At 45.1% G+C, this 25,344-nt stretch overlaps 1 protein-coding gene across 1 annotated transcript in view; it reads right to left on the reverse strand.

Annotated features, from left to right (window-relative positions):
• Positions 1-23,868, reverse strand: part of chrnb1l (cholinergic receptor, nicotinic, beta 1 (muscle) like) — a 38,550-nt gene extending 14,682 nt beyond the window's left edge. The window contains exons 1-4 of the mRNA XM_082964566.1: positions 23,759-23,868; positions 4,354-4,495; positions 3,587-3,631; positions 2,916-3,025 (exon numbers count right to left, since the gene is read on the reverse strand). Coding sequence (XP_082820692.1) covers positions 2,916-3,025; positions 3,587-3,631; positions 4,354-4,495; positions 23,759-23,868 — 407 coding nt within the window. The remainder of the gene's footprint in view (positions 1-2,915; positions 3,026-3,586; positions 3,632-4,353; positions 4,496-23,758) is intronic.
• Positions 23,869-25,344: the final 1,476 nt, after the last annotated feature.

Consider the following 25,344-nt stretch of genomic DNA (forward strand, 5'->3'; position numbering starts at 1 on the left):
TGGAGGAGGCCAACAGGCTGACAAAGCAGTGGGACGACATCAACCCAACGCTGCAGAGCAACTTGAGCTTCAGGTATGCCCAAGTTAGGGTAGCTAGGGGCCAACGAGGATGAGGAGAATGCATCCTTTAGTCCTTTACGTCAGTCTGACTTTTGGCTTCAGCAAAACGTGTGCATCTTACCTGGTCATGTGCATCGCCTGTGAGCTCTTGGGCCTAGTGGTCCCAGCATACATTGGCGTCAGCCTCCTGCGGTTTGAGCGTGCCAACAGCTTATTGGTGGGGCTGGTGTTCTGGCTCAAGAGCGACTGGCTGGGGTCGTACTGTGATCTCCCTGACGGCATCTGCCAGTTGCAGGTTTTATTGGCACTTAAGTAGAGGAGCCGTTACAGACTCTGAGAAGCATGGACAGAAACCCATGCCTGCATTTACAGTTGAAGTCGGAAGTTTACATACACTTAGGTTGGAGTCATTAAAACTTATTTATCAACCACTCCACAAATATCTTGTTAACAAACTATAGTTTTGGCAAGTTGGTTAAGACATCTACTTTGTGCATGACTGAAGTAATTTTTCTAACAATTGTTTAAAGACAGATTATGTCACTTATAATTCACTGTATCACAATTCCAGTGGGTCAGAAGTTTACATACACTAAGTTGACTGTGCCTTTAAAAAGCTTGGAAAATTCCAGAAAATGATGTCATGGGGGTGCTTTGCTGCAGGAGGGACTGGTGCACTTCACAAAATAGATGGCATCATGAGGCAGGAAAATGATTTGGATATATTGAAGCAACATCTCAAGACATCAGTGAAGAAGTTAAAGCTTGGTCACAAATGGGTCTTCCAAATGGACAATGACCCCAAGCATACTTCCAAAGTTGTGGAAAAAATGGCTTAAGGACAACAAAGTCAAGGTATTGGAGTGGCAATCACAAAGCCCTGACCTCAATTCTATAGAACATTTGTGGGCAGAACTGAAAAAGTGTGTGCAAGCAAAGGAGGCCTGACAGGAGGAATGGGTCAAAATGCATCCAACTTATTATCGGAATCTTGTGGAAGGCTACCCGAAACGTTTGATCCAAGTAAAACAATTTAAAGGCAATGCTACCAAATACTAATTGAGTGTATGTACATTTCTGACTCACTGGGAATGTGATGAAAGAAATAAAAGCTGAAATAAATCCTTCTTTCTACTATTATTCTGACATTTCACATTCTTAAAATAAAGTGGTGATCCTAACTGACCTAAGACAGGGACATTTTACTAGGATTAAATGTCAGAAATTGTGAAAAACTGAGTTTAAATGTATTTGGCTAAGGCGTATGTAAACTTACGACTTCAACTGTAGCTAATTCAAAACACTGTAGGCTTCTCTAAACAACACTGTAGCGCACATAACTCAAGAAGAGGTAAATGCATATCCCATGAAACTGATTTAGATCAAATGGTTGATGTGCAGATAAATAACAGGAACGTTTCACCTGTAAAACTTAATGAATTATCATTCACGATTGACAGTAAGAAATGTGAAGGGAGGGTGACCGCAAACAATTGTGCGTAAAGTCTAGGTAAAGAAACACATTTGCAGGATGTTTTTCAGCTCTGGGGAAAAGCAATGTGGGGGGCGGGACAGGGTCAAAAGAAAAATACAAGGCCCCAGGCACATCTAAGGAGTGGAGAGTTTTTCCTGTTCAGTGTCACATGGTCAGGAAAAACTCTCGGTGATGGAACATGGATGGCTGTTCTCTGCTTTTCCAAACTCTTGGTGATGGAACATGGATGGTGTTTCTGCAATTCTAAACTTGGTGATGGAACATGAATGGTGTTCTCTGCTATTCTAACCTCTTGGTGATGGAACATGGATGATGTTTTCTGCGGGTGATACAAGTTAGTATTCAACGTCTGTCCATGTCTGAGGACGTTGGGAGATGACATGGAAACAGGCCACTAGGGGCAACTGTTACCTTCAAGTAGGTTTTGGTTTTGTTAAGGCATTGTGGACAGGGATGGCAGATGGTTGTAAACATCTGAGTCCAAATGTTGCAAGTTCAAATCCAGTGATAAAAAGTTTTTGAGATTTTGGTTTTAAGCCTATCCCAAACCCTTACCTTAACCATTCGGAGTTAATGCCTAACCTTAAGGTTTCGGAGTTAATGCCTAAACTTAACTGTCACGGCTGTTCAAAGGATCGGACCAAAATGCAGCGTGTTCGTAGTTCCACATATTTATTTATTCCGTGAAACTAAATGCAATACACTAAATACTTGAAACACAAAAAACAACAAACCGTGACGCAGAGAGGAAAACACACTACTCAAAAGATAATCACCCACAAAAACAGGTGGGACAAACATCAACATAAATATGACCTCCAATTAGAGGTAACGAGGATCAGCTGCCTCCAATTGGAGATCAACCCAAACAACCCCAACATAGAAATAAACAAACTAGAACTAACACATAGAAATAGACAACATAGAAAAACCACTCAAAACACCCCCTGTCACGCCCTGACCACTCTACTATAGAAAATGACCTCTTACAAGGGTCAGGACGTGACATTAACCATAACCTTAAAAATGTCGAGTTAATTCCTAAACTTAACTTAAAACACTCAACTTAGAAATGTGACATTTGAGACACATGGATGAACGTCTAATTCTGAAGTGAGACTGTGAGAGCTGGTTGGATGGAACATGGATGGTGTTCTTTGCTATTCCAAACTCTTGGTGATGGAACCTGGGTGGTGTTTCTGCTATTCTAAACTCTTGGTCATGGAACATGGATGGTGTTCTATGCTATTCTAAACTCTTGGTCATGGAACATGGATGGTGTTCTATGCTATTCTAAACTCTTGGTCATGGAACATGGTGTTCTATGCTATTCTATTTTGGAGCAGGACAGGAGTCTCACTTGTTGATGAGGTAGATGTCTGGCCGCCACACCTTGTTGGGAGGAATCCTGAGGACATCTATATTATCGTAATCCTCTGGATTCCATGATAACCTGTAGTCGGTCCATGCCTAGAGAGAGAGGGAGAGAGGGAGGGAGAGAGGGTGCGTTAAAGAGAGGGAGGGATAGAGAGAGAGAGAGAGAGAGAGAGATAGAGAGAGAGAGAGAGAGAGAGAGAGAGAGAGAGATAGAGAGAGAGGAGCAGCAAAAGAGACACAGTCACAATGTGAGGAGGAGATAAAAAGAAAGGACAGAATGGGAACAGAGGTGAAATCATTATTGCTTTTGTCTGGTGTTGCTGTCATTTATAACGTGGCACCGGCAGTCTCATTGACATACACACACACTGCACTGTCACACACACTCAGGCCCGCTCCAATACCAATTAGCACCGCAGACCGAGGGAGCGAGGGAAGAAGAGACGGGCGAAAAATGAAAAGAAAGAAAGAGAGAGACAGAGTGAGAGAGCGAAAGAGCAAGGCTGCATGTGTGAGGGATAAAGAAATAAATAATTGACCATTATAAAAAGTGACAAGTCCCATTTTTGAAAGAGAGGTGGAACGTGGAGAAGAGAGGGAGGCAACCAGGGAGGATTAGCGGAGAGATGATGAAGATAAATGCTTGACGCTCACCATATTCATGAACACATTGGTTGTCATCTCCTCGTTCTTCTCATTCTGCCCAGAGAGATCGAGACATTAAGCTGGGGGAGAGTTTCATTCTGCCCAGAGAGTTAGAGACATTACGCTGGGAGTGAGTCTCATTCTGCCCAGAGACAGAGACATTAAGCTGGGGGTGAGTTTCATTCTGCCCAGAGAGATCGAGACATTAAGCTGGGGGAGAGTTTCATTCTGCCCAGAGAGTTAGAGACATTACGCTGGGGGTGAGTCTCATTCTGCCCAGAGACAGACACATTAAGCTGGGGGTGAGTTTCATTCTGCCCAGAGAAATAGAGACATTAAGCTGGGGGTGAGTTTCATTCTGCCCAGAGAGACAGAGACATTAAGCTGGGGGTGAGTTTCATTCTGCCCGGAGAGATAGAGACATTAAGCTGGGGCTGAGATTTATTCTGCCCAGAGAGATAGAGACATTAAGCTGGGGGTGAGTCTTGTTGCGCATGGCAGCCCGCTATACTCAATCCTGTCCTAGGAAAGCATAATTGGCTATGCATGATTGGAGGCTCTATGTTCCTGAGAGAGGGCTGGCTGGCAGAATAGTTGGTAGTGCCAAGTGTGTCTGTGTGTGTGTGCCCTGAAGAGCAAGTTTGTATTTGTTTCTTTGTGTCTATGTATGAATTGTTTGAGTGATTATGTGTGTGTGTCTGCATGTTTATTTGTGTTATCGTGTGCGTGTGTGTGTATGTTTATATGTGTGTTCCGTGTGCGTGTGTGTGTCGTACCAGGCTGACAAGCTGGGAGAGGGTCATCCCGACTCGAACCTGGACTTTCTCCTCCCATTGTTTAGCTGGCCGGACCTTCAGGTTGTAGTTCTGGAAGATCTTCTGGTGAAGCAGCCTCTCTGTCTCTGACGCACCTGAAGAGAGATAGAGAAAGAGGGAAAGATGGAGAGAGAGATTGAGGGAGGAGGGGGAGTGAGAGAGGTGGAGAGAGAGTGAGAGAGAGAGGGAGAGAAAAATAGAGAGAGGGAGAGAGAGCAAAAGATGAGAGATACCGAGAACGAGAGAGCAAGAGAGCAAGAGAGAGATGGAAATAGAGAGAGAGCGAGAGAGGGACAGAGAGAAAGATATGGAATGCGAAGGGAACAAGAGGGAAAAAGAGGAGAGAGAGAGAGGCTGAGGGGCTGAAACAACAAGGAGCAGGTGGTGTAAAATGGGTAGCAAAGGTGATCTGTACTGCAATCGATATCCACTATTGCACCACAAGTTCAAAGAAATATCTGGAACAGTGGCAAAATATGAGATCAAAATAGATTCTAAACAGAATGATCACACAATGGAGTGTTAATGAGCTTCGTTAAACGGTCCATTTGATCTCTGATGAAGGAACACTTTACTTTGATCTTTCATTCTTTCAATGTGGACTTCTGGGGCTGTAATTATCAAGCTTCTTAGAAAACATCTAGGATCGGCTCCTTCCTGTCCATGTAATCGTATTCATCAGCGCTCGTACTCTAAGATGCTCAATAAATATGGGCCCTGACTTATATTTTTGCTTCGATCAAACAGTAATATTCTACAAATCTACCAAACTATGTACATCCCTCTCAAACTCTCTTTCCATATGTCTATCTCTCTATTTCAATTGCCCCTCTGTCTCTTTATATCTCTCGACCCTTCTCTCTCTTTTCGACAGGTCATTAACTCCCTCATTCCCTATCCTCTATCACAGTCACTCTATCACAGTATGGCTGCCTCTCTCTCTCTCTCTCTCTCTCTCTCTCTCTCTCTCCCCATGTCTCGCTCTCCCTCTTTGACTTTCCATCACTTCATTTCCTTCTCTCTTTATCTCCCTTTCCTTCTCCTTCTCCTTCCCTCTCTCTTTCACTTTCTCTAGCTCCCTTTCCCTCCCTCCCTCTCTCTCTTCCCCCCTTCTCTCCTCCCGCTTCTCCCTCTCTCTCTTTGGAGGAAATCACAAAATCCCTGATCCCTTCATACCTCTCCTGCCTGGTTTCCCTCTCCAGAGAGAGAGAGAGAGGGGGGACACATACAATGACACTACACCACCACAGTAGGCACCCAGGGGAGACAATGGCCTAGAGGTCACCAGCTAGCATGGGGGGATGTTTGAGAGGTGAGACATTGGCCTAGAGGATACCAGCTAGCATGGGGGGATGTTTGGGAGGGAGACAATGGCCTAGAGGTCACCAGCTAGGATGGGGGGATGTTTGGGAGGGGAGACAATGGCCTAGAGGTCACCAGCTAGCATGGGGGGATGTTTGGGAGGGGAGACAATGGCCTAGCGGTCACCAGCTAGCATGGAGGGATGTTTGGGACGGGAGACAATGGCCTAGAGGTCATCAGCTAGCATGGGGAGATGTTTGACAGGGGAGACAATGGCCTAGAGGTCACCAGCTAGCATGGGGGGATGTTTGGGAGTGGAGACAATGGCCTAGCGGTCACCAGCTAGCATGGGGGGATGTTTGAGAGGGGAGACAATGGCCTAGAAGCCACCAGCTAGCATGGGGGGATGTTTGGGAGGGGAGACAATGGCCTAGCGGTCACCAGCTAGCATGGGGGGATGTTTGGGAGGGGAGACAATGGCCTAGCGGTCACCAGCTAGCATGGGGGGATGTTTGAGAGGAGAGACAATGGCCTAGAGATCACCAGCTAGCATGGAGGGATGTTTGAGAGGGGAGACAATGGCCTAGAGGTCACCAGCTAGCATGGAGGGATGTTTGAGAGGTGAGACAATGGCCTAGAGGTCACCAGCTAGCATGGAGGGATGTTTGAGAGGGGAGACAATGGCCTAGAGGTCACCAGCTAGCATGGGGGGATGTTTGAGAGGGGAGTCAATGGCCTAGAGGTCACCAGCTAGCATGGGGGGATGTTTGGGAGTGGAGACAATGGCCTAGAGGTCACCAGCTAGCATGGGGGGATGTTTGAGAGGTGAGACATTGGCCTAGAGGATACCAGCTAGCATGGGGGGATGTTTGGGAGGGGAGACAATGGCCTAGAGGTCACCAGCTAGCATGGAGGGATGTTTGAGAGGGGAGACAATGGCCTAGAGGTCACCAGCTAGCATGGAGGGATGTTTGAGAGGGGAGTCAATGGCCTAGAGGTCACCAGCTAGCATGGGGGGATGTTTGGGAGGGGAGACAATGGCCTAGAGGTCACCAGCTAGCATGGAGGGATGTTTGAGAGGGGAGTCAATGGCCTAGAGGTCACCAGCTAGCATGGAGGGATGTTTGAGAGGGGAGTCAATGGCCTAGAGGTCACCAGCTAGCATGGGGGGATGTTTGAGAGGGGAGTCAATGGCCTAGAGGTCACCAGCGAGCATGGAGGGATGTTTGGGAGGGGAGACAATGGCCTAGAGGTCATCAGCTAGCATGGGGGGATGTTTGAGAGGGGAGTCAATGGCCTAGAGGTCACCAGCTAGCATGGGGGGATGTTTGAGAGGGGAGTCAATGGCCTAGAGGTCACCAGCTAGCATGGGGGGATGTTTGAGAGGGGAGACAATGGCCTAGAGGTCACCAGCGAGCATGGAGGGATGTTTGGGAGGGGAGACAATGGCCTAGAGGTCATCAGCTAGCATGGGTGGATGTTTGGGAGGGGAGACAATGGCCTAGAGGTCACCAGCTAGCATGGGGGGATGTTAGGGAGGGGAGACAATGGCCTAGAGGTCACCAGCTAGCATGGGGGGATGTTTGAGAGGTGAGACAATGGCCTAGAGGTCACCAGCGAGCATGGAGGGATGTTTGAGAGGGGAGACAATGGCCTAGAGGTCACCAGCGAGCATGGAGGGATGTTTGAGAGGGGAGAGAATGGCCTAGAGGTCACCAGCTAGCGTGGAGGGATGTTTGAGAGGGGAGACAATGGCCTAGAGGTCACCAGCTAGCATGGGGGGATGTTGGCTTGCGACACCCCCACTGGGTGGCGAGGTCAAAGTCAAAGGCACGGATCTTGGTTGGGTGTATGTTTTTTTTATTCTGTCTGTCACTCAAAACCAAAGTGCACAGAGGCTAGAGTGGTACTGTTATTAGGTTGCTAATAAAGTCATGACAATGACATACTGTAATGACATTTTTAAAGAGATGTCATTTATCACTTACACATGGCATGGGTTTCTTCAGTCGCTTAACACACAACCTCAACACAACCTCAGATGCAAACAAATATATGCCCATGCCATGCATTGCACACACACACACACACACACACACACACACACACACACACACACACACACACACACACACACACACACACACACACACACACACACACACACACACACACACACACACACACAGCCATTATTATGGGCCGTCCTCCCCTCAGCAGCCTCCACTGACACACACACAAACTTTCCTTACCAGTGAGAGTGAGGCAGAGGCAAGCAGACACCACCCACAGGAAAAGGTCCATCCTCTCTCCCATCTTCATCCTCATAGTCATCCTCAAAACACCTCAGACCACAAGGGCCCACACCGTCTTGCCCCTTCACCTGGCAACTAACAAACCAACCAAACTGTACTGCAGGGGCGTACCAACCTTACCCACCAACCGTACCCACTCTCCAAATGGGTGGGCACTCTAACCACCTTTAGCAGGAACCTGGATAGTCCAACCAAGTCGCTAATCGTTAACACACACCCCCACACACGCATCCAGGTCCAGAGCATTAAACAGGCCAACACAGCCGCTACACCACCGTTTAGCTATGCCAACCTTACAGGCGGAGCCTGCTTGTGCAAGTGAACAGTTTTTTTTTTTTTCTCTCTCTCTCTCTCTCTCTCTCTCTCTCTCTCTCTCTCTCTCTCTCTCTCTCTCCTCTTTTTGGGTGGGAGTCGTCTGCCTGGGGACGCTCTCACCTGATTGGCCGGTGGTGCTGGGAGTGACAGGAGGAAGGAATTTGTTATGGACTATGAAAGCCTCTGTAGTCAGACACCTGTTGGTGAGGTTTTGGCCGGGGGGTGGGTGGGGGGGTGGGGGGGTTTGGTCATGACAATAGGTATATTTTTGGGGAGAACAACGGGGTGACGTTCAGATGATCCCCTTTGTTATTCCCACAAATATACCTATTGTCATGACCCCCACATCAGGTCACACTGTGCTTTTGGTGGAAACCTCATTGTACATGCTGCTATTTCCCTGTTTTGACTTCCTGCCAGGTCGCCAAATTGCGTGCTACCCTCTAATGTCTCTCTCTCTTTCACTCCATCAATTTATCTCTGTCTGGCCATCTGTGTCTTTTTAGTTAGACTGTATGTTGCCCTCTCTCACTCTCTCTCTCTCTGTGTCTCTGTCCTTTGGTGGAATGGCATTCCAAGCTCTGCCCAGTGTATGTGGAGCATTGGAAAGACTGGGGGGGGAACTCCAGCTCAGACATAAACCAACCATAAAACACCACAGCCAGCCCTGTCTAGAGTCCAACACCTGGTCAACACACTCAAACATCACATCACTATCAACACAGCTAATCAGGCTAGAAGGCCGTCTCAAGGGCTAGATATGTCATAATTAAATAGGGACTGGATGACATTACCTGACCAGGAGAAACTATGGGCCTTGGTCTATAACTAGTAGAGCGCAGAGTTTCTCCTGGTCAGGTCTAACAGTCAGGGAAAATACCTGGTCCACCATTTTTTATGATGGCTTCCTCCCTTTTTCTTTATTCTCGCTTTCACCCCTACTCTCTTTCTGCCGCCCCCCCCCCATGCCCCCCCCCCCTCTCTCATTCACTCTCTTCCTCCATCCCTGTCCTGCTCAATTTAATTTCAATTTAAGGGGCATTATTGGCTTGGGAAACATATGTTTACATAGCCAAAGCAAGTGTAATAGCTAATAAAACATTTACAGTCAACATTACACTCACAAAATTGCCCCAAAAATTAAGATATTTCAAATGTCATATTATGTCTATATATGTTGTAATGTGTTGTAATGATGTGCAAATAGTTAAAGTACAAAAGGAAAAATAAATAAACATAAATATAGGTTGTATTTATGGTGTTTGTTCTTCACTGGTTGCCCTATTCTTGTGGCAACAGGTCACAAATCTTGCTGCTGTGATTGCACACTGTGGTATTTCACCCAATAGATATGGGGGTTTATAAAAACTGGATTTGGTCATACATTTATCAGGAGGTTCAGTTTCCACCTCATTTATTGGGCAGTGTGCACAAAGCCTGACTTTGGGTCAGTCACAGTGGTCAGGTATTCTACCACTGTGGGCTGTCGTTTAAGGGCCAAATAGCATTCTAGTTTGCTCTGTTTTTTTGTAAATTCTTTCCAATGTGTCAAGTAATTCTCTTTTTGTTTTCTCATGATTTGGTTGCGTCTAATTGTGTTGCTGTCCTGGGGATCTGTGCGGTCTGTTTGTGTTTGTGAACAGAGCCCCAGGACCAGCATGCGTAGGGGATTCTTCTCCAGGTGCATTTCTTTGTAGGTGATGGCTTTGTTATGAAAGGTTTGGGAATCGCTTCCTTTTAGGTGGTTGTAGAATTTAATGGCTCTTTTCTGGATTCTGTTAATTAGCAGGTAATTATTTGGTGTTTTACGTTGTACACTGAGGATAGTTTTGCAGAATTCAGCATGCAAAGTCTTAATTTGGTGTTTGTCCCAGTTTGTCAATTCTTGGATGGTGAGTGGACCCCAGACCTCACAACCATAAAGGGCAATAGGTTGTATAACTGATTCAAGTATTTTTTAGCCAGATCCCAATTGGTATGTTGAATTTTATGTTCTTATTGATGGCATAGAAGGCCCTTCTTGCCTTGTCTCGCAGATCGTTCCCAGCTTTGTGGAAGTTACTTGTGGCGCTGTTTAGGCCGAGGTATGTATTGTTTTTTGTGTGCTCTATGGCAATGGTGTCTAAATGGAATTTGTATTTTGTGGTCCTGGCAACTGGACCTTTTTTGGAAAACCATTATTTTTGTCTTACTGAAATTCTCTGCCAGAGCCCAGGTCTGACAGAATCTGTGCAGAAGATCTAGTTGCTGCTGTAGGCCATCCTTGGTTGGGGCAGAAGCACCAGATCATCAGCAAACAGTGGACATTTGACTTTGGATTCTAGTAGGGTGAGGCCAGGTGCTGCAGACTCTTCTAGTGCCCTTGCCCTTGCCAATATATATATATATATGTTGAAGAGGGTGGGGCTTAAGGTGCATCCTTGTCTCACCCCCCGGCCCTGTGGAAAGAAATGTGTGTATTTTTTGCCAATTTTAACCGCACACTTGTTGTTTGTGTACATGGATTTTATAATGTTGTATGTTTTTCCCCCAACACCACTTTCCATCATCCTCATGCCAAACACAGTAAAAAAATAAATAATAATAATTATCAGGAAAGCATGAGGAGACTTTGCCTTTGTTTTGGTTTGTCTGTCGTATGGTAATTTGGTAAAAAGCCAATTTGACATTTGCTCAGGACATTGTTTTCGCTGAGGAAATGTACAAGTCTGCTGTTAATGATAACGCAGAGGATTCTCCCAAGGTTGCTTGTCACAAGTGTCATAGGGTGTAGACCAAAACGCAGCGGGAAAATGTATACTCATCTTCTTTTTATTTGTGAAGAAGAAAAAACACAAACAACGTATACAAAACAAGAAACAATCTCCCACAATTCCCAAAACAAACACACTCCTAAATATAGGACCTTCAATCAGAGGCAACGATAGACAGCTGCCTCCAATTGAAGGCCCCAATCCCCATACCTAAACATAGAAATACAATACCCTAGCACAGACATAGAACTAACAACATCGAACTAACCAAAAAACCCCGGACTAATAAATCAAATACCCCTCTACATGAACACATTCTCAAACACACCCTGAACCACATAAAACAAATACCCCCTGCCACATCCTGACCAAACTAATAAGAACAAATAACCCCTTTACTGGTCAGGACGTGACAGTACCCCCCCCCCCCCCAAAGGTGCATACCCCAGATGCAACTGACAAAAAAACCTACAAAAATAAACCCCTTACTAAAGGGAGGGAAGGGAGGGTGGCTGCCGTCACCGATGGCTGCCGTGCTACACCCCCCAACCCTCCTACAGTGGAGGTGGCTCAGGCTCAGGCCTTAGTCCCCTACCTGACCAATCCACCCCCACTGAATACCTCTGCCTGAGGCCATTCGCTCTAGACCCTGGACTGGACTCTGGAAGCTCCGGACTGTAGGGCAACTCTGGGAGCTCCGGACTGTTGGATGACTCTGGGAACTCCGGACTGTAGGACGACTCTGGGAGCTCCGGACTGTAGGACGACTCTGGGAGCTTCGGACTGGAGGACGACTCTGGGAACTCCGGACAGTGGGCCGTCTCTCTTGGTTCCGGACAGTGGGCCGTCTCTCTTGGTTCCGGACAGTGGGCCGTCTCTCTTGGTTCCGGACAGTGGGCCGTCTCTCTTGGTTCTGGACAGTGGGCCTTCTCTCTTGGTTCCGGACAGTCTGGATGAGGCACTGTTGCCGGAAGTTCTGGACGAGGCACTGTTGCCGGAAGTTCTGGACGAGGCACTGTTACCGGAAGTTCTGGACGAGGCACTGTTGCCGGACACTCTCGACGAGGCACTGTTGCCGGACACTCTCGACGAGGCACTGTTGCCGGACACTCTGGACGAGGCACTGTTGCTGGACACTCTGGACGAGGCACTGTTGCCGGAGGTTCTGGACGAGGCACTGTTGCCGGAAGTTCTGGACGAGGCACTGTTGCCGGACACTCTGGATGAGGTACTGTCGTCGGAAGCTCGGGACTGGGCTGACGCACTGGAAGCCTGATGCGTGGGGCTGGTACTGGAGGTATCAGACTGGAGACACGCACCTCAAGGCTAGTGCGAAGAGCGGGAACAGGATGTACTGGACTGGGCTGATGCACTGGAAGCCTGGTGCGTGGTGCTGGTACTGGAGGTATCAGACTGGAGACACGCACCTCAAGGCTAGTGCGAGGAGCGGGAACAGGATGTACTGGACTGGGCTGACGCACTGGAAGCCTGGTGCGTGGTGCTGGTACTGGAGGTATCAGACTGGAGATGCACCTCAAGGCTAGTGCGAGGAGCGGGAACAGGATACACTGGGCCGTGAAGCATTACTGGCGGTCTGGAGCATACAACCCCTACGGCCTGAGTGCTCACTCGAGCATGGCACTTGCAAGGGGCTGGAATCATTTTCACCGGACTGTTCATGCACATAGGTGAGATCGTGCGCACTTCCGCATAGTACGGTGCTCCTCTGATCCTCTGTTCCCCATAATAATCACGGATAGTTGGCTCAGGTCTACTGCCTGCCCTAGCCAAACTACCCGTGTGCCCCCCCCCCCCCCCCTGCCTCTCCTGCTTCCTTATCGGCGCATATATAGCCTCATACCGGCGCCGCTCTGTCTTGGCTTCCTCTATCTCCTCCGGTGGGCGATGGTATTCCCCAGCCTGGTGCCATGGTCCAGCCCCGTCCAGAATTTCCTGCCATGTCCAAAACTCCCGATAGTCCACCTGCTGCTCCTTTCTCTGCGGCTTGGTCCGTTGGAGGTGGGAGGTTCTGTCACAAGTGTCGTAGGGTGTAGACCAAAACGCAGCGGGAAAATGTATACTCATCTTCTTTTTATTTGTGAAGAAGGAAAAACACAAACAACATATACAAAAAAACAAATGAACTAGACAGTCTCGTCAGGCATACAGCAAAACAAGAAACAATCTCCGACAATTCCCAAAACAAACACACTCCTAAATATAGGACCTTCAATCAGAGGCAACGATAGACAGCTGCCTCCAATTGAAGGCCCCAATCCCCATATCTAAACATAGAAATACAATACCCTAGCACAGACATAGAACTAACAACATAGAACTAACCAAAAAAACCCGGACTAACACATACTCAAACACACCCTGAACCACATAAAACAAATACCCCCTGCCACGTGCTGACCAAACTAATAAGAACAAATAACCCCTTTACTGGTCAGTACGTGACATTGCTGCTGACGCATATCCCCCAGTAGTTATTGGGGTCAAATTTGTCTCCACTTTTGTGGATTGGGTTGATCAGTCCTTGGTTCCAAATATTGGGGAAGATGCCAGAGCTGAGGATGATGTTAAAGAGTTTAAGTATAACCAATTGGAATTTGTGGTCTGTATATTTTATCATTTCATTTAGGATACCATCAACCCCACAGGCCTTTTTGGGTTGGAGGGTTTGTATTTTGTCCTGTACTTCATTCAATGTAATTGGAGAATCCAATGGGTTCCGGTAGTCTTTAATAGTTGATTCTAAGATTTGTATTTGATCATGTAAATATTTTTGCTGTTTGTTCTTTGTTATAGAGCCAAAAAGATTCGAGAAGTGGTTTATCCATACATTCATACTACTGTACTACTGTCAATATAAACAGTAGTACATTCATACTACTGCACTACTGTCAATATAAACAAAGTGTTTGTATGTGTGTGTGTGTGTGTGTGTGTGTGTGTCTCAGTCAGTCAGTCAGTCAGTGTCCCACTGTCCCATAATGCCACTGCGTCGGACACCCTGAGTGATTCCCAAAATGGCACCCTATTTTGACTAGAGCCCATACGGAATAGGGTGCCGTTTCATCCCTGTATGGATGGATACCCAGCTGTGTGTGTTGACAATGACACATTTCACCTAGTTCAGTCAGGTGACATTGACCACAGAGGTGAATGAGGAACTGAAAACGTAAACAAACTGCCTATTGCAGGATATAAAGAAGACAGTGCTCACGTCCACTCCTTTACTTGTGTATGCTGGGGTGGTTTCTCCAATGATTCTCATTCATATACAGTACTTTCTCTAAATATGGTGAGTGTGAAAGTGTGTGTGTCTGTGTGTGAGTGTGTCTGAGTGGCATCAGTATGCATGTGTGCGCGTGTTATGTGTGTGTGGGCGTATGTAGTGTGTGTTTGTGTGTGTGTATGAGTGTTGGGGTGTCAGTGTGTGAGACCAAAATCACAAGATCATGTTATAATACTGTTTATGTGCCAAATAAGGTTTGATGAGTACTCTCTCATGTGTCTGTGGGAAGAGTTGGGCCTCTGGGGCTTGAGCTGACAGCTGACTTGGTGATAAAACCTAAAGACTGCATTCCATAGACAAGATGTGGTGGGTGTAACCGAGATAGAGACAGCCTGGAAGAGTAGAACATAATCCCTCATTGACTCAAAATCATCCTGGCATCTGGGAAACTAAGTCGGTGTGGGGTTAAAACAACACCGGGTGCAGATGACCACAGGATGAACCCAGAATGGCTTGTGGTGTCCCCCGATCTGCATGGGAGGGGTGGAACCAGCAATGACTAAGCATTTTTAGTGTCAGCTATATAAGAACTCTAAATTGTCTGTTAAGGATAAGCTGGGGTTGTGTGGGGTTTGGTGTTGACGGCTTCATTATTGCAATAATTAATCGATATTAAATAAAGATGATTGTTTGAAAAAATGACAAATTCTCTCTCGGTATGCATTTCCACGTCAAGTGTAAGAACAGTACCAGTCAAAAGTTTGGACACACCTACTCATTCAAGGGTTTTCTTTATTTTTACTATTTTCTACAATGTAGAATAATAGTGAAGATATCAAAACTATGAAATAACACATATGTAATAATGTAGTAACCAAAAAAGTGTTAAACAAATCAAAATATATGTTATATTTTAGATTCTTCAAAGTAGCCACCCTTTGCCTTGATGACAGCTTTGCACACTCTTGGCATTCTCTCAACCAGCTTCATGACGAATGCTTTTCCAACAGTTTTGAAGGAGTTCCCACATATGCTGAGCACTTGTTGGCTGCTTTTCCTACACTCCGCGGTCCCACTCATCCCAAACCATCTCGATTGGGTTAACCTGTTACGGCTAGATGTTCCGCTAGCGACAACATCTGGTGAAATTGCAGAGCGTGAAATTATTAATATTTAATTATTAAATATTAGAAATATTTAACTTTCATAAAATCACAAGTGCAATACACCAAAATAAACCTTAACTTCTTGTTAACCCAGCCACCATGTCAGATTTCAAAAAGGCTTTACGGTGAAAGCAAACCATGCGATTAACTGAGAACAGCACCCCACCATACAAACACATGAAAATCATATTTCAACGAAGCAGGTGCGACACGAAAGTCCAAAATAACGATATAATTCATTCCTTACCTTTGAAGATCTTCTTCTGTTGGCACTCCAATATGTCCCAGAAACATCACAAATGGTCCTTTTGTTCGATAAACTCCTTTTTTATATCCCCAAAATATAAATTTATTTGGCGCGTTTGATTCAGAAAAACACCGGTTCCAACTCGCCCGACATGACTACAAATGATCTAATAAGTTACCTGTAAACTTGGTCCAAACATTTCAAACAACTTTCCTAATCCATCCTTATGTATCCTAAAACGTAAATAATCAATACAATTTCAGACGGAATATACTGTGTTCAATAGCGGATAAAATCAAAGTGGAGCGAGCTCCAGGTCGTGCGCCCCAAACAAAAGAGTTCACTTGGCTTGACACTCATTCTGAATAGCCGTACTTCTTCATTTCTCAAAGGAAAAACATCAACCAATTTCTAAAGACTGTTGACGTCTAGTGGAAGCCATAGGAACTGCAACCAGGTGCCTCATCAATGTAGTTTCCCATAGAAACCAATAGAAAACAGAGTGAGCTCAAATTCTTTTTTTCCTAAATGGTTTGTCTTCTGGGTTTTGCCTGCCAAATAAGTTCTGTTATACTCACAGACATTATTTTAACAGTTTTAGAAACATTAGAGTGTTTTCTATCCAAATCTACCAATATGCATATCCTAGCTTCTGGGCCTGAGTAGCAGGCAGTTTACTTTGGGCACGCTTTTCATCCGGACGTGAAAATACCACCCCCTATCCCAAAAAGGTCGGGTGATTGTGGAGGTCAGGTCATCTGATGCAGCACTCCATCACTCTCCTTCTTGGTCAAATAGCCCTTACACATCCTGGAGGTGTGTTTTGTGTCATTGGCCTGTTAAAAAACAAATGATAGTCCCACTAAGCGCAAACCAAATGTGATGGCATATCGCTGCAGAATGTTGTGGTATCGCTGCAGAATGTTGTGGTAGCCATGCTGGCTAAGTGTGTCTTGAATTCTAAATAAATCACAGACAGTGTACCAGCAAAGCATCACCACACCATCACACCTCCACCACACCATCACACATTTATTTGGGCTGCAATCTGAGGAGCAGTTAACTCTAATGAACTTATCCTCTGCAGCAGAGGTAACTCTGGGTCATTATAACGCTTGATTGTTTTTGCGACTGCACTTGAAGAAACTTTTCAAGTTCTTGAAATTTTCCAAATTGACTGACCTTAATGTTCTAAAGAAATTATGGACTGTCATTTCTCTTTGCTTATTTGAGCTGTTCTTGCCATAATATGGAATTGGTCTTTTACCAAATAGGGCTATCTTCCGTATACCACCCTTACCTTGTCACAACACAACTGATTGGCTAAACGCATTAAGAATGAAAGAAAATACACAAATTAACTTTTAACAAGGCACACCTGTTAATTGAAATGCATTCCAGGTGACAATGCATTCTTAATCAAGCTTTTTGAGAGAATGCTAAGAGTGAGCAAAGCTGTCATCAAGGCAAAGGGTGGCTACTTTGAAGAATCTCAAATATATTTTGATTTGTTTCACACTTTTTTGGTTAAGAAATTATTCCATCTATGTTATTTAATAGTTTTGTTGTCTTCACTATTATTATACAATGTAAAAAATGGTAAAAATAAAGAAAAACCCCTGTATCAGTAGGTGTGTCCAAACCTTTGACTGATACTGTATGTGTGTGTGTGGTTAGAGTCCAGTGAGTGTGCATAGAGTCAGTGTAAGCGAGTTAGTGCAAAAAAGGGTAAATGCAGGTAGCCCGGGTAGCCATTTGATTTGCTATTTAGCAGTATTGTTTAGCAGTCTTATGGCTTGGGGGTAGAAGCTCCAACAGGTTCCTGTTGGAGAGAACAGGAACCTATGGCTTGGGTGGCTTTAACACTTTTTGGGCCTTCTTCTGACACCGCCTGGTATAGAGTTCCTGGATGGCAGGTAGCTCGGCCCCAGTGGTGTACTGTGTGGCACTCATCACCCTCTGTAGCAACTTGCAGTCGTGTGCCTTGCAGTTGCAGTACCAAGCGGTGATGCAGCCAGTCAAGACGCTTTCAATGGTGCAGCTGTAGAAACGTTTGAGGATCTGAGGGCCCATGCCAAATCTTTTCAGCCTTCTGAGCAGGAAGAGGCACTGTTGTGCCCTCTTCACAACTGTTTGTGTGTGGACCATGTTAATTCCTTAGTGATGTGGACACAGGAACTTGAGACTCCGCTCCACTCCGTAAATGTGGATGGGGCGTGCTCGCCCCTCCATTTCCTGTAATCCAGGATCAGCTAGTTTGTCTTGCAGACGTTGAGGGAGTGTTTGTTGTCCTGGTACCACACTGCCAGGTCTCTGACCTCCCAATAGGCTGCCTCATCGTTGTCGGTGATCAGTCCTACCACTGCTGTGTCATCAGAAAACTTGATGATGGTGTTGGAGTCATGAGTGGCCAGGCGGTTGTGGTTGAAATGGGAGTACAGGAGGGGACTAAGCACATATAGTACCTCTGAGGGGCCCCCGTGTTGGTGGTCAGCGTGGCGGATGTGTTGTTGCCTACCCTCACTGCCTGGGGGTGGCCTGTCAGGTGTTCAGACCCAGGGTCCTGGGCTTGGTGATGAACTTGGTAAGGATTATGGTGTTGAATGCTGAGCTGTATTCAATGAACAGCATTCTTACATAGGTGTTCCTTTTCTCCAGGTGGGTGAGAGCAGTGTAGAGTGCGATATAGATTGCGGCATCTGTGGATCTGTTGGTGCGGTATGCGAATTAGAGTAGGCCCAGGGTGTCTGGGATGATGTTGTCGATGTGATAGTCATTTAGGCATGTTACTTTGATGTTCTTGGCAATGGGGACCATAGTGGTCTGCTTGAAACAATTTAGTATTAGACTGGGTAGGGAAATAGGCTGAAATTGTCAGTGAAGACACTTGCCAGCTGGTTAGCGCATGCTCTGAATATTGTCCTGGTATTCCGTCTGGCCCGACAGCCTTGAGTTAACCTGTTTAAAGGTCTTACTCACGTTGGCTACGGAGAGCAAGATCACATAGTCATCTGGCACAGCTGGTGCTCTCATGCATGGTTCAGTGTTACTGGTCTCGAAGCGAAGCGAACATAGAAGCATTTAGCTCATCTGGTAGGCTCGCGTCACTGGGCAGATTGCAGATGGGGTTCTCTTTGTAATCCGTCACATCCGTCGACCGTCAGAGCCGGCGTAGTAGGATTCAATCTTAGTCCTCTATTGACTCTTTGCCTGTTTGATTGCTCGTCGGAGGTCGTAGAGGGATTTCTTATAAGCGTCCAGATTAAAAGTGTCCCGCTTTTTGAAAGTGGCAGCTCTAGTCTTTAGCTCAGTGCGGATGTTGCCTGTAATCCATGGCTTCTGGTTGAGGTATGTACAGTGCATTCGGAAAGTATTCAGACCCCTTCCCTTTTTCCACAGTTTATTACGTTACAGCCTTGTTCAAAAATGGCTTAAATAACACAAAATATTAATCAATCTACACACAATACCCAATGATGACAAAGCGAAAACAGGTTGTTAGAAATGTTTGCAAGTTTATGAAAAAAAACCTGAAATACCTTATTTACATAAGTATTCAGACCCTTTGCTATTAAGCACACAGCCACCGCATTGCAGGAGTGGCTTCAGGACAAGTCTCTGAATGTCCATGAGGGGCCCAGCCAGAGCCTGGACTTGAACCCGATCAAACATTTCTGGAGAGACCTGAAAATACAGTACCAGTCAAAAGTTTTGACACACCTACTCATTCAAGGGTTTTCTTTCTTTATTACTATGTTCTACATTGTAGAATAGAAGTAAAGACATAAAAACTATGATAACACATCATGTAGTAACCAAAACAGTGTTAAATAAATCCAAATATGTGTCATATTTTAGATTTTTAAAGTAACCACCCTTTGTCGTGATGACAGCTTTGCACACTCTTGGCATTCTCTCAACCAGCTTCATGAGGTAGTCACCTGGAATGCATTTCAACTAACAGGTGTGCCTTGTTAAATGTTAATTTGTGGATTTTTTTTCCTTGTTAATGCGTTTTAGCCAATCAGTTGTGTTGTGACAAGGTAGGGGTGGTATACGGAAGATAGCCCTATTCGGTAAAAGACCAAGTCCATATTATTGCAAGAACAGCTCAAATAAGCAAAGAGAAATGACAGTCCATCATTACTTTAAGACATGAAGGTCAGTCAATGCGGAAAATTTCAAGAACTTTGAAAGTTTCTTCAAGTGGAGTCGCAAAACCATACATCGCTATGATGAAACTGGCTCTCATGAGGACCGCCACAGGAAAGAAAGACCCCGAGTTACCTCTGCTGCAGAGGATAAGTTCATTAGAGTTACCAGCCATTAGAGTTCTAGTAACAGACACATCTCAAAATCAACTGTTTATAGGAGACTCTGTGAATCAGGCCTTCATGGTTGAATTGCTGCAAAGAAACCACTACTAAAGGACACCAATATGAAGAAGAGACTTCCTTGGGCAAAGAAACACAAGCAATGGACATTAGACCGGTGGAAATGTATTTAGTATTCAAGGCACACTTAACCAGCATGGCTACCACAGCATTCTGCAGTGATACGCCATCCCATCTGGTTTGCGCTTAGTGGGACTATCTATTTGTTTTCTACAAGCCAATGAAACAAAACACACCTCCAGGCTGTTTAAGGGCTATTTGACCAAGAAGGAGAGTGATGGAGTGCTGCATCAGATGACCTGCCCTCCACAATCACCCGACCTCAACCCAAATGAGATGGTTTGGGATGAGTTGGACCGCAGAGTAAAGGAAAAGCAGCCAACAAGTGCTCAGCATATGTGGGAACTCCTTCAAAACTGTTGGAAAAGCATTCGTCATGAAGCTGGTTGAGAGAATGCCAAGAGTGTGCAAAGCTGTCATCAAGGCAAAGGGTGGCTACTTTGAAGAATCTCAGATATTTGTTTAACACTTTTTTGGTTATTACATGATTCCATATGTGTTATTTCATAGTTTTGATGTCTTAACTATTATTCTACGATGTAGAAAATTGTAAAAGTAAAGAAAAATCCTTTAATGAGTAAGTGTATCCAAACTGTTGACTGGTGCTGTAGCTGTGCAGCGACGCTTCCGATTCAACCTGACAGAGCTTGAGAAAATCTGCAGAGAAGAATGGGAGAAACTCCCCAAATACAGGTGTGTCAAGCTTGTAGAGTCATACCCAAGAAGAATTGAGGCTCTAATTGCTGCCAAAGGTGCTTCAACAAAGTACTGAGTAAAGGGTCTGAATACTTATGTAAATGTGATATTTCAGTTTTGTACTATCAATACATTTGCAAAAAATTCTAAAAACGTGTTTTTGCTTTGCCATTAGAGGATATTATGTGTAGATTGATGAAGAAAAAAAACTATTGAGTCAATTTTAGAATAAGGCTATAACGTAACAAAATGTGGAAAAATTCAAGAGGTCTGAATACTTTCCGAATGCACTGTGGGGACGGCATTGTACATACACTTGAAACCGGTGACTGATGTCTTAAACTCCTCTATGTTATCGGATGGATCCCAGAACATATTCCAGTCTGTACTAGCTGTGCTAGCTTAGCATCCACTTCATTGGACCACTTCTGTATTGAGCGCGTTAGTGGTACTTCCTGTTTGAGTTTTTGCTTGTAAGCAGGAAGCAGGAGGATAGAGTTATCGTCTGATTTGTCAAAAGGAGGGTGAAGGAGGGCCTTGTATGCGGAATGCATACTTGAGACTTCCTTAAAATAACATTAGAGATTGTGGACCAGCTGTTGTTAACATAGAGACACACCCCTCCTCCCTTCGTCTTACCCAAGTCTGCCGTCCGGTCTTCACGATGCATAGAAAAACCAGAGAGATGTACAATATATTATCCATGTCCTCGTTCAGCTATGACTCTGAGCAACATGAAATATTACAGTTTTTCAGGTCCCATTAGTAGGACAGTCTCGAACGGAGCTAATCCGGTTTGTTCTCCAGTGACTGCAATAGAATAAAGGTTAATGGCTGTCTATTTTCACGCCGATGTAGTCTCATCAGGATACCGTCTCACCTGCCTTTCCTTCACCGCCGCATCCTCTTTCGAGTCCTAGGGATTAGAGCCTGGCCGGAGTAAGCAGAACGTCCAGAGGAACCGACTCGTTGAAGTAGAAATGTAAATCGAGGTTAGTGATCACTGTTCTGATGTCCAGAATCTGTTTTAGGCAGGGGTTAGAACCGGAATAATTTTCCAATTGTTTCGTTCTGAACAAAACCATTATTTTCTTTGCGTTCCGTTCCATTGTTCCGACCAGCAAAATAAAGTTATTGACCGGTTCCAACCGGTTTATATCCTTCCTCTCTGAAATACATTTGTTTTTACATATAGCCCACATTAAATTACTTAACCAATCATGCAGTGCAGATAGTAGTTAACAAATACAATGTGAAATGTGATAACTATAGTATCCCTAACTAGCATATAAAAGTGAATCCATCCTTCTCTAATAAAAAATCATGTGAGTAATAACGTCAGTCGGCTGCAGCCATGCTTCGGAGGGGGAGGGGAAGGTAGCCTACATGCACGCACACACACACTGGCAATGATTTTCAGCTGGCAGGCAGACACTGGAAGAACACACACTGGCAATGATTTTCAGCTGGCAGGCAGACACTGGAAGAACACACACTGGCAATGACTTTCAGCTGGCAGGCAGACACTGGAAGAGCACACCCTGGCAATGATTTTCAGCTGGCAGACAGACACTGGAAGAACACACACACACACACACACACACACACACACACACACACACACACACACACACACACACACACACACACACACACACACACACACACACACACACACACACACACACACACACACACACACACACACACACACACACACACACACACACACCCCTTAGGGAAGCCCAGGCCTGTACAGTAGAGTGCAGTGGTCCCAGATGATCAGTGTCCAGTGTGCGATGTTATTTATAGAGCTGGTCCAGCAGGTGACGAGGCCTATGTGTGTGTTCTCTATTATTACGCACGGCACAGGGATCACATTCTGACAACAGATGGAGCCTTTGAATTTAGTTCTTAGATCTTTATTTAAAAAATGAAAGCACAACAAGCCTAACGGACAGGTGTGTGTATGTGAGATAGTGAGAGAGCGAGAAAGAAAGGGAGAGAGAGAATGATGGAGGGAGGCTTGTGTGTGTGTATTTGTGTCTATGTGTGTGTGTGTGTTTGTGTGTGGCACAGGTTTCTACAGTAATGGAAATTCCCCAGGTTGTTGGTACAGCTGGTGAAAAGAGTGTGCGTGTGTTTGTGTGTATGGACATGCTATTCCACTCCTGAATACAAGAATAGCCCTCACAGACTAAAATACACAACAGATTACCTGAGGTACATATATATCGGTAGCACGCGATAGCTTTCTAAACACAAATTCTCACACTGGTAATGAAATGCATGCACTTCATTTATATTATGTGATGTTCATGGTCTTTATCTTCTCACACCAAACAAATACATGTCAATAAATACATACAGTAGTAACACTGCAACTACAGCCTTGTCTAGGGTTGCCAAATTCCAGTAAACCTTCCCAAAATTCTCAGGTTTTCCAGAGATTGTGTCGGTTGGATGATTGCCGGATTTCCTGCTTTCATCCTGATTCCAGGAGTCTTCCAACCGGGATGTTCTGGAAAACCTGGGAATGTCACACTTCAGCACAGCAGATACAGAAAAGAGACACATCCACAGTACATACATGTAGCTACTCATATACTGTACAGAAGCTGTTATCCAAGGCATCGCTGGAGGTAGGAAAAGTGTGTGGATGAGGATCTAGCTACACATGTCTGTGCTTTGGAGGCTGGAGGCAACTGTCAAGGTAAGCTTCCGTGGATTTGGTGAAGTAAGTTGGGTGTCTTTTGAGTGTGTGTGTGCGTGTGTGTTCATGTATGTGTTACAGTAAATATATAGATTTACCGGTAAATGTGTAATATGTGTGTGCATGTGTGTGTGTGTGTGTCAGTCCCACGTTAGGAGTACTTGAAGGGGTCGCTGGAGGTATGGTTGAAGCTGGCGTCGGCGAAAATACCCAGGGTTCCCACAATGGTGAAGACCACGAAGATCCACGGGAACATGTGATCGACTACCATGGCTACGTACTACCCAGCCCAGCCCATTGGTCTCATTTGTGTCATATACTCACAGCAGCAAAGTCCTTTTCAGCCTGTAGCTGCTCAGCAATGTAGGTGATGGCAGTGTTGAGCTCTGGAGGCAGAGTGAGGTAGTGGCTGGGCCTGTCAATGAACTTCCTCAGGTCAGTACACATGCCCTCTGACTGGTACCTATAGACATACACAGGAAAGGGAGGGAAGGGGTTAAACACACTAATGCCCAATCCTGAATAAACTGCTAACACCTATGTACTGATCAAAAATATAAACACAACATGCAACAATTTCAAAGATTTTACTGAGTTACAGTTCATATAAGGAAATCAGTCAATATTTCACCTTTATTTAACCAGGTAGGCCAGTTTACAACTGCGACCTGGCCAAGATAAAGCAAAGCAGTGCGACAAAAACAACAACACAGAGTTACACATGGGATAAACAAATGTACAATCAATAACACAATAGAAAATCTGTATACAGTGTGTGCAAATGAAGTAAGGAGGTAAGGCAACAAATAGGCCATAGTGGCGAAGTAATTACAATTTAGCAATTAACACTGGAGTGATAGATGTGCAGATGAGGATGTGCAAGTAGAAATACTGGTGTGCAAAAGAGCAGAAAAACAAAAACAAATATTTACAAGGGACAAAAACAAACACGTCTTGCTGCTACGCCATCTTGGATTGAAATAAATAAATTAGGCCCTAATCTATGGATTTAACAGGATTGGGAATACAGATATGCATCTGTTGGTCACAGACACCTTAAAAAAGGTAGGGGTGTGGATCAGAAAACCAGTCATTATCTGGTGTGACCACTATTTGCCTCATGCAGCATAACACATCTCCTTCGCATAGAGTCGATCAGGCTGTTGATTGTGGCCTGTTGAATGTTGTCCCACTCCTCTTCATTGGCAGTGCAAAGTTGCTGGACATTGGCAGGAACTGGAACATGCTGTCGTACTCATTGATCCAGAGCATCCCCAAAAAAGCTCAATGGGTGACATGTTTGGTGATTATGCAAGACATTTTTAGACTCCAGGAATTGTGTACAGATCCTTACGACGTGGGGCTGTGTATTATCATGCTGAAACATGAGGTGATTGCGGTGGATGAATGGCAGGACAATGGGCCTCAGGATCTCGTAACAGTATCTCTGTGCATTCAAATTGCCATCAATAAAATGCAATTGTGTTCGTTGTCCGTAGCTTATTCCTGCCCATACCATAACCCCACCATGGGGCACTCTGTTCACAATGCTGACATCAGCAAACCGCTCTCCCACATGACTGCCATCTGCCCAGTACAGTTGAAACCGGATGTGGAGGTCCTGGTCTTGGGACGTATTGCCAAATTCTCTAAAACGACGTTGAGATATTAACCTAAAATTCTCTGGCAACAGCTCTGGTGGACATTCTTGCAGTGTTCAGGCCAATTGCACGCTCCCTTACTCCCT

This window comes from Salmo salar, chromosome 18 (genome assembly GCF_965601325.2).
Source record: "Salmo salar chromosome 18, fSalSal1, whole genome shotgun sequence".
In the NCBI taxonomy this organism is placed as follows: Eukaryota; Metazoa; Chordata; class Actinopteri; order Salmoniformes; family Salmonidae; genus Salmo; species Salmo salar.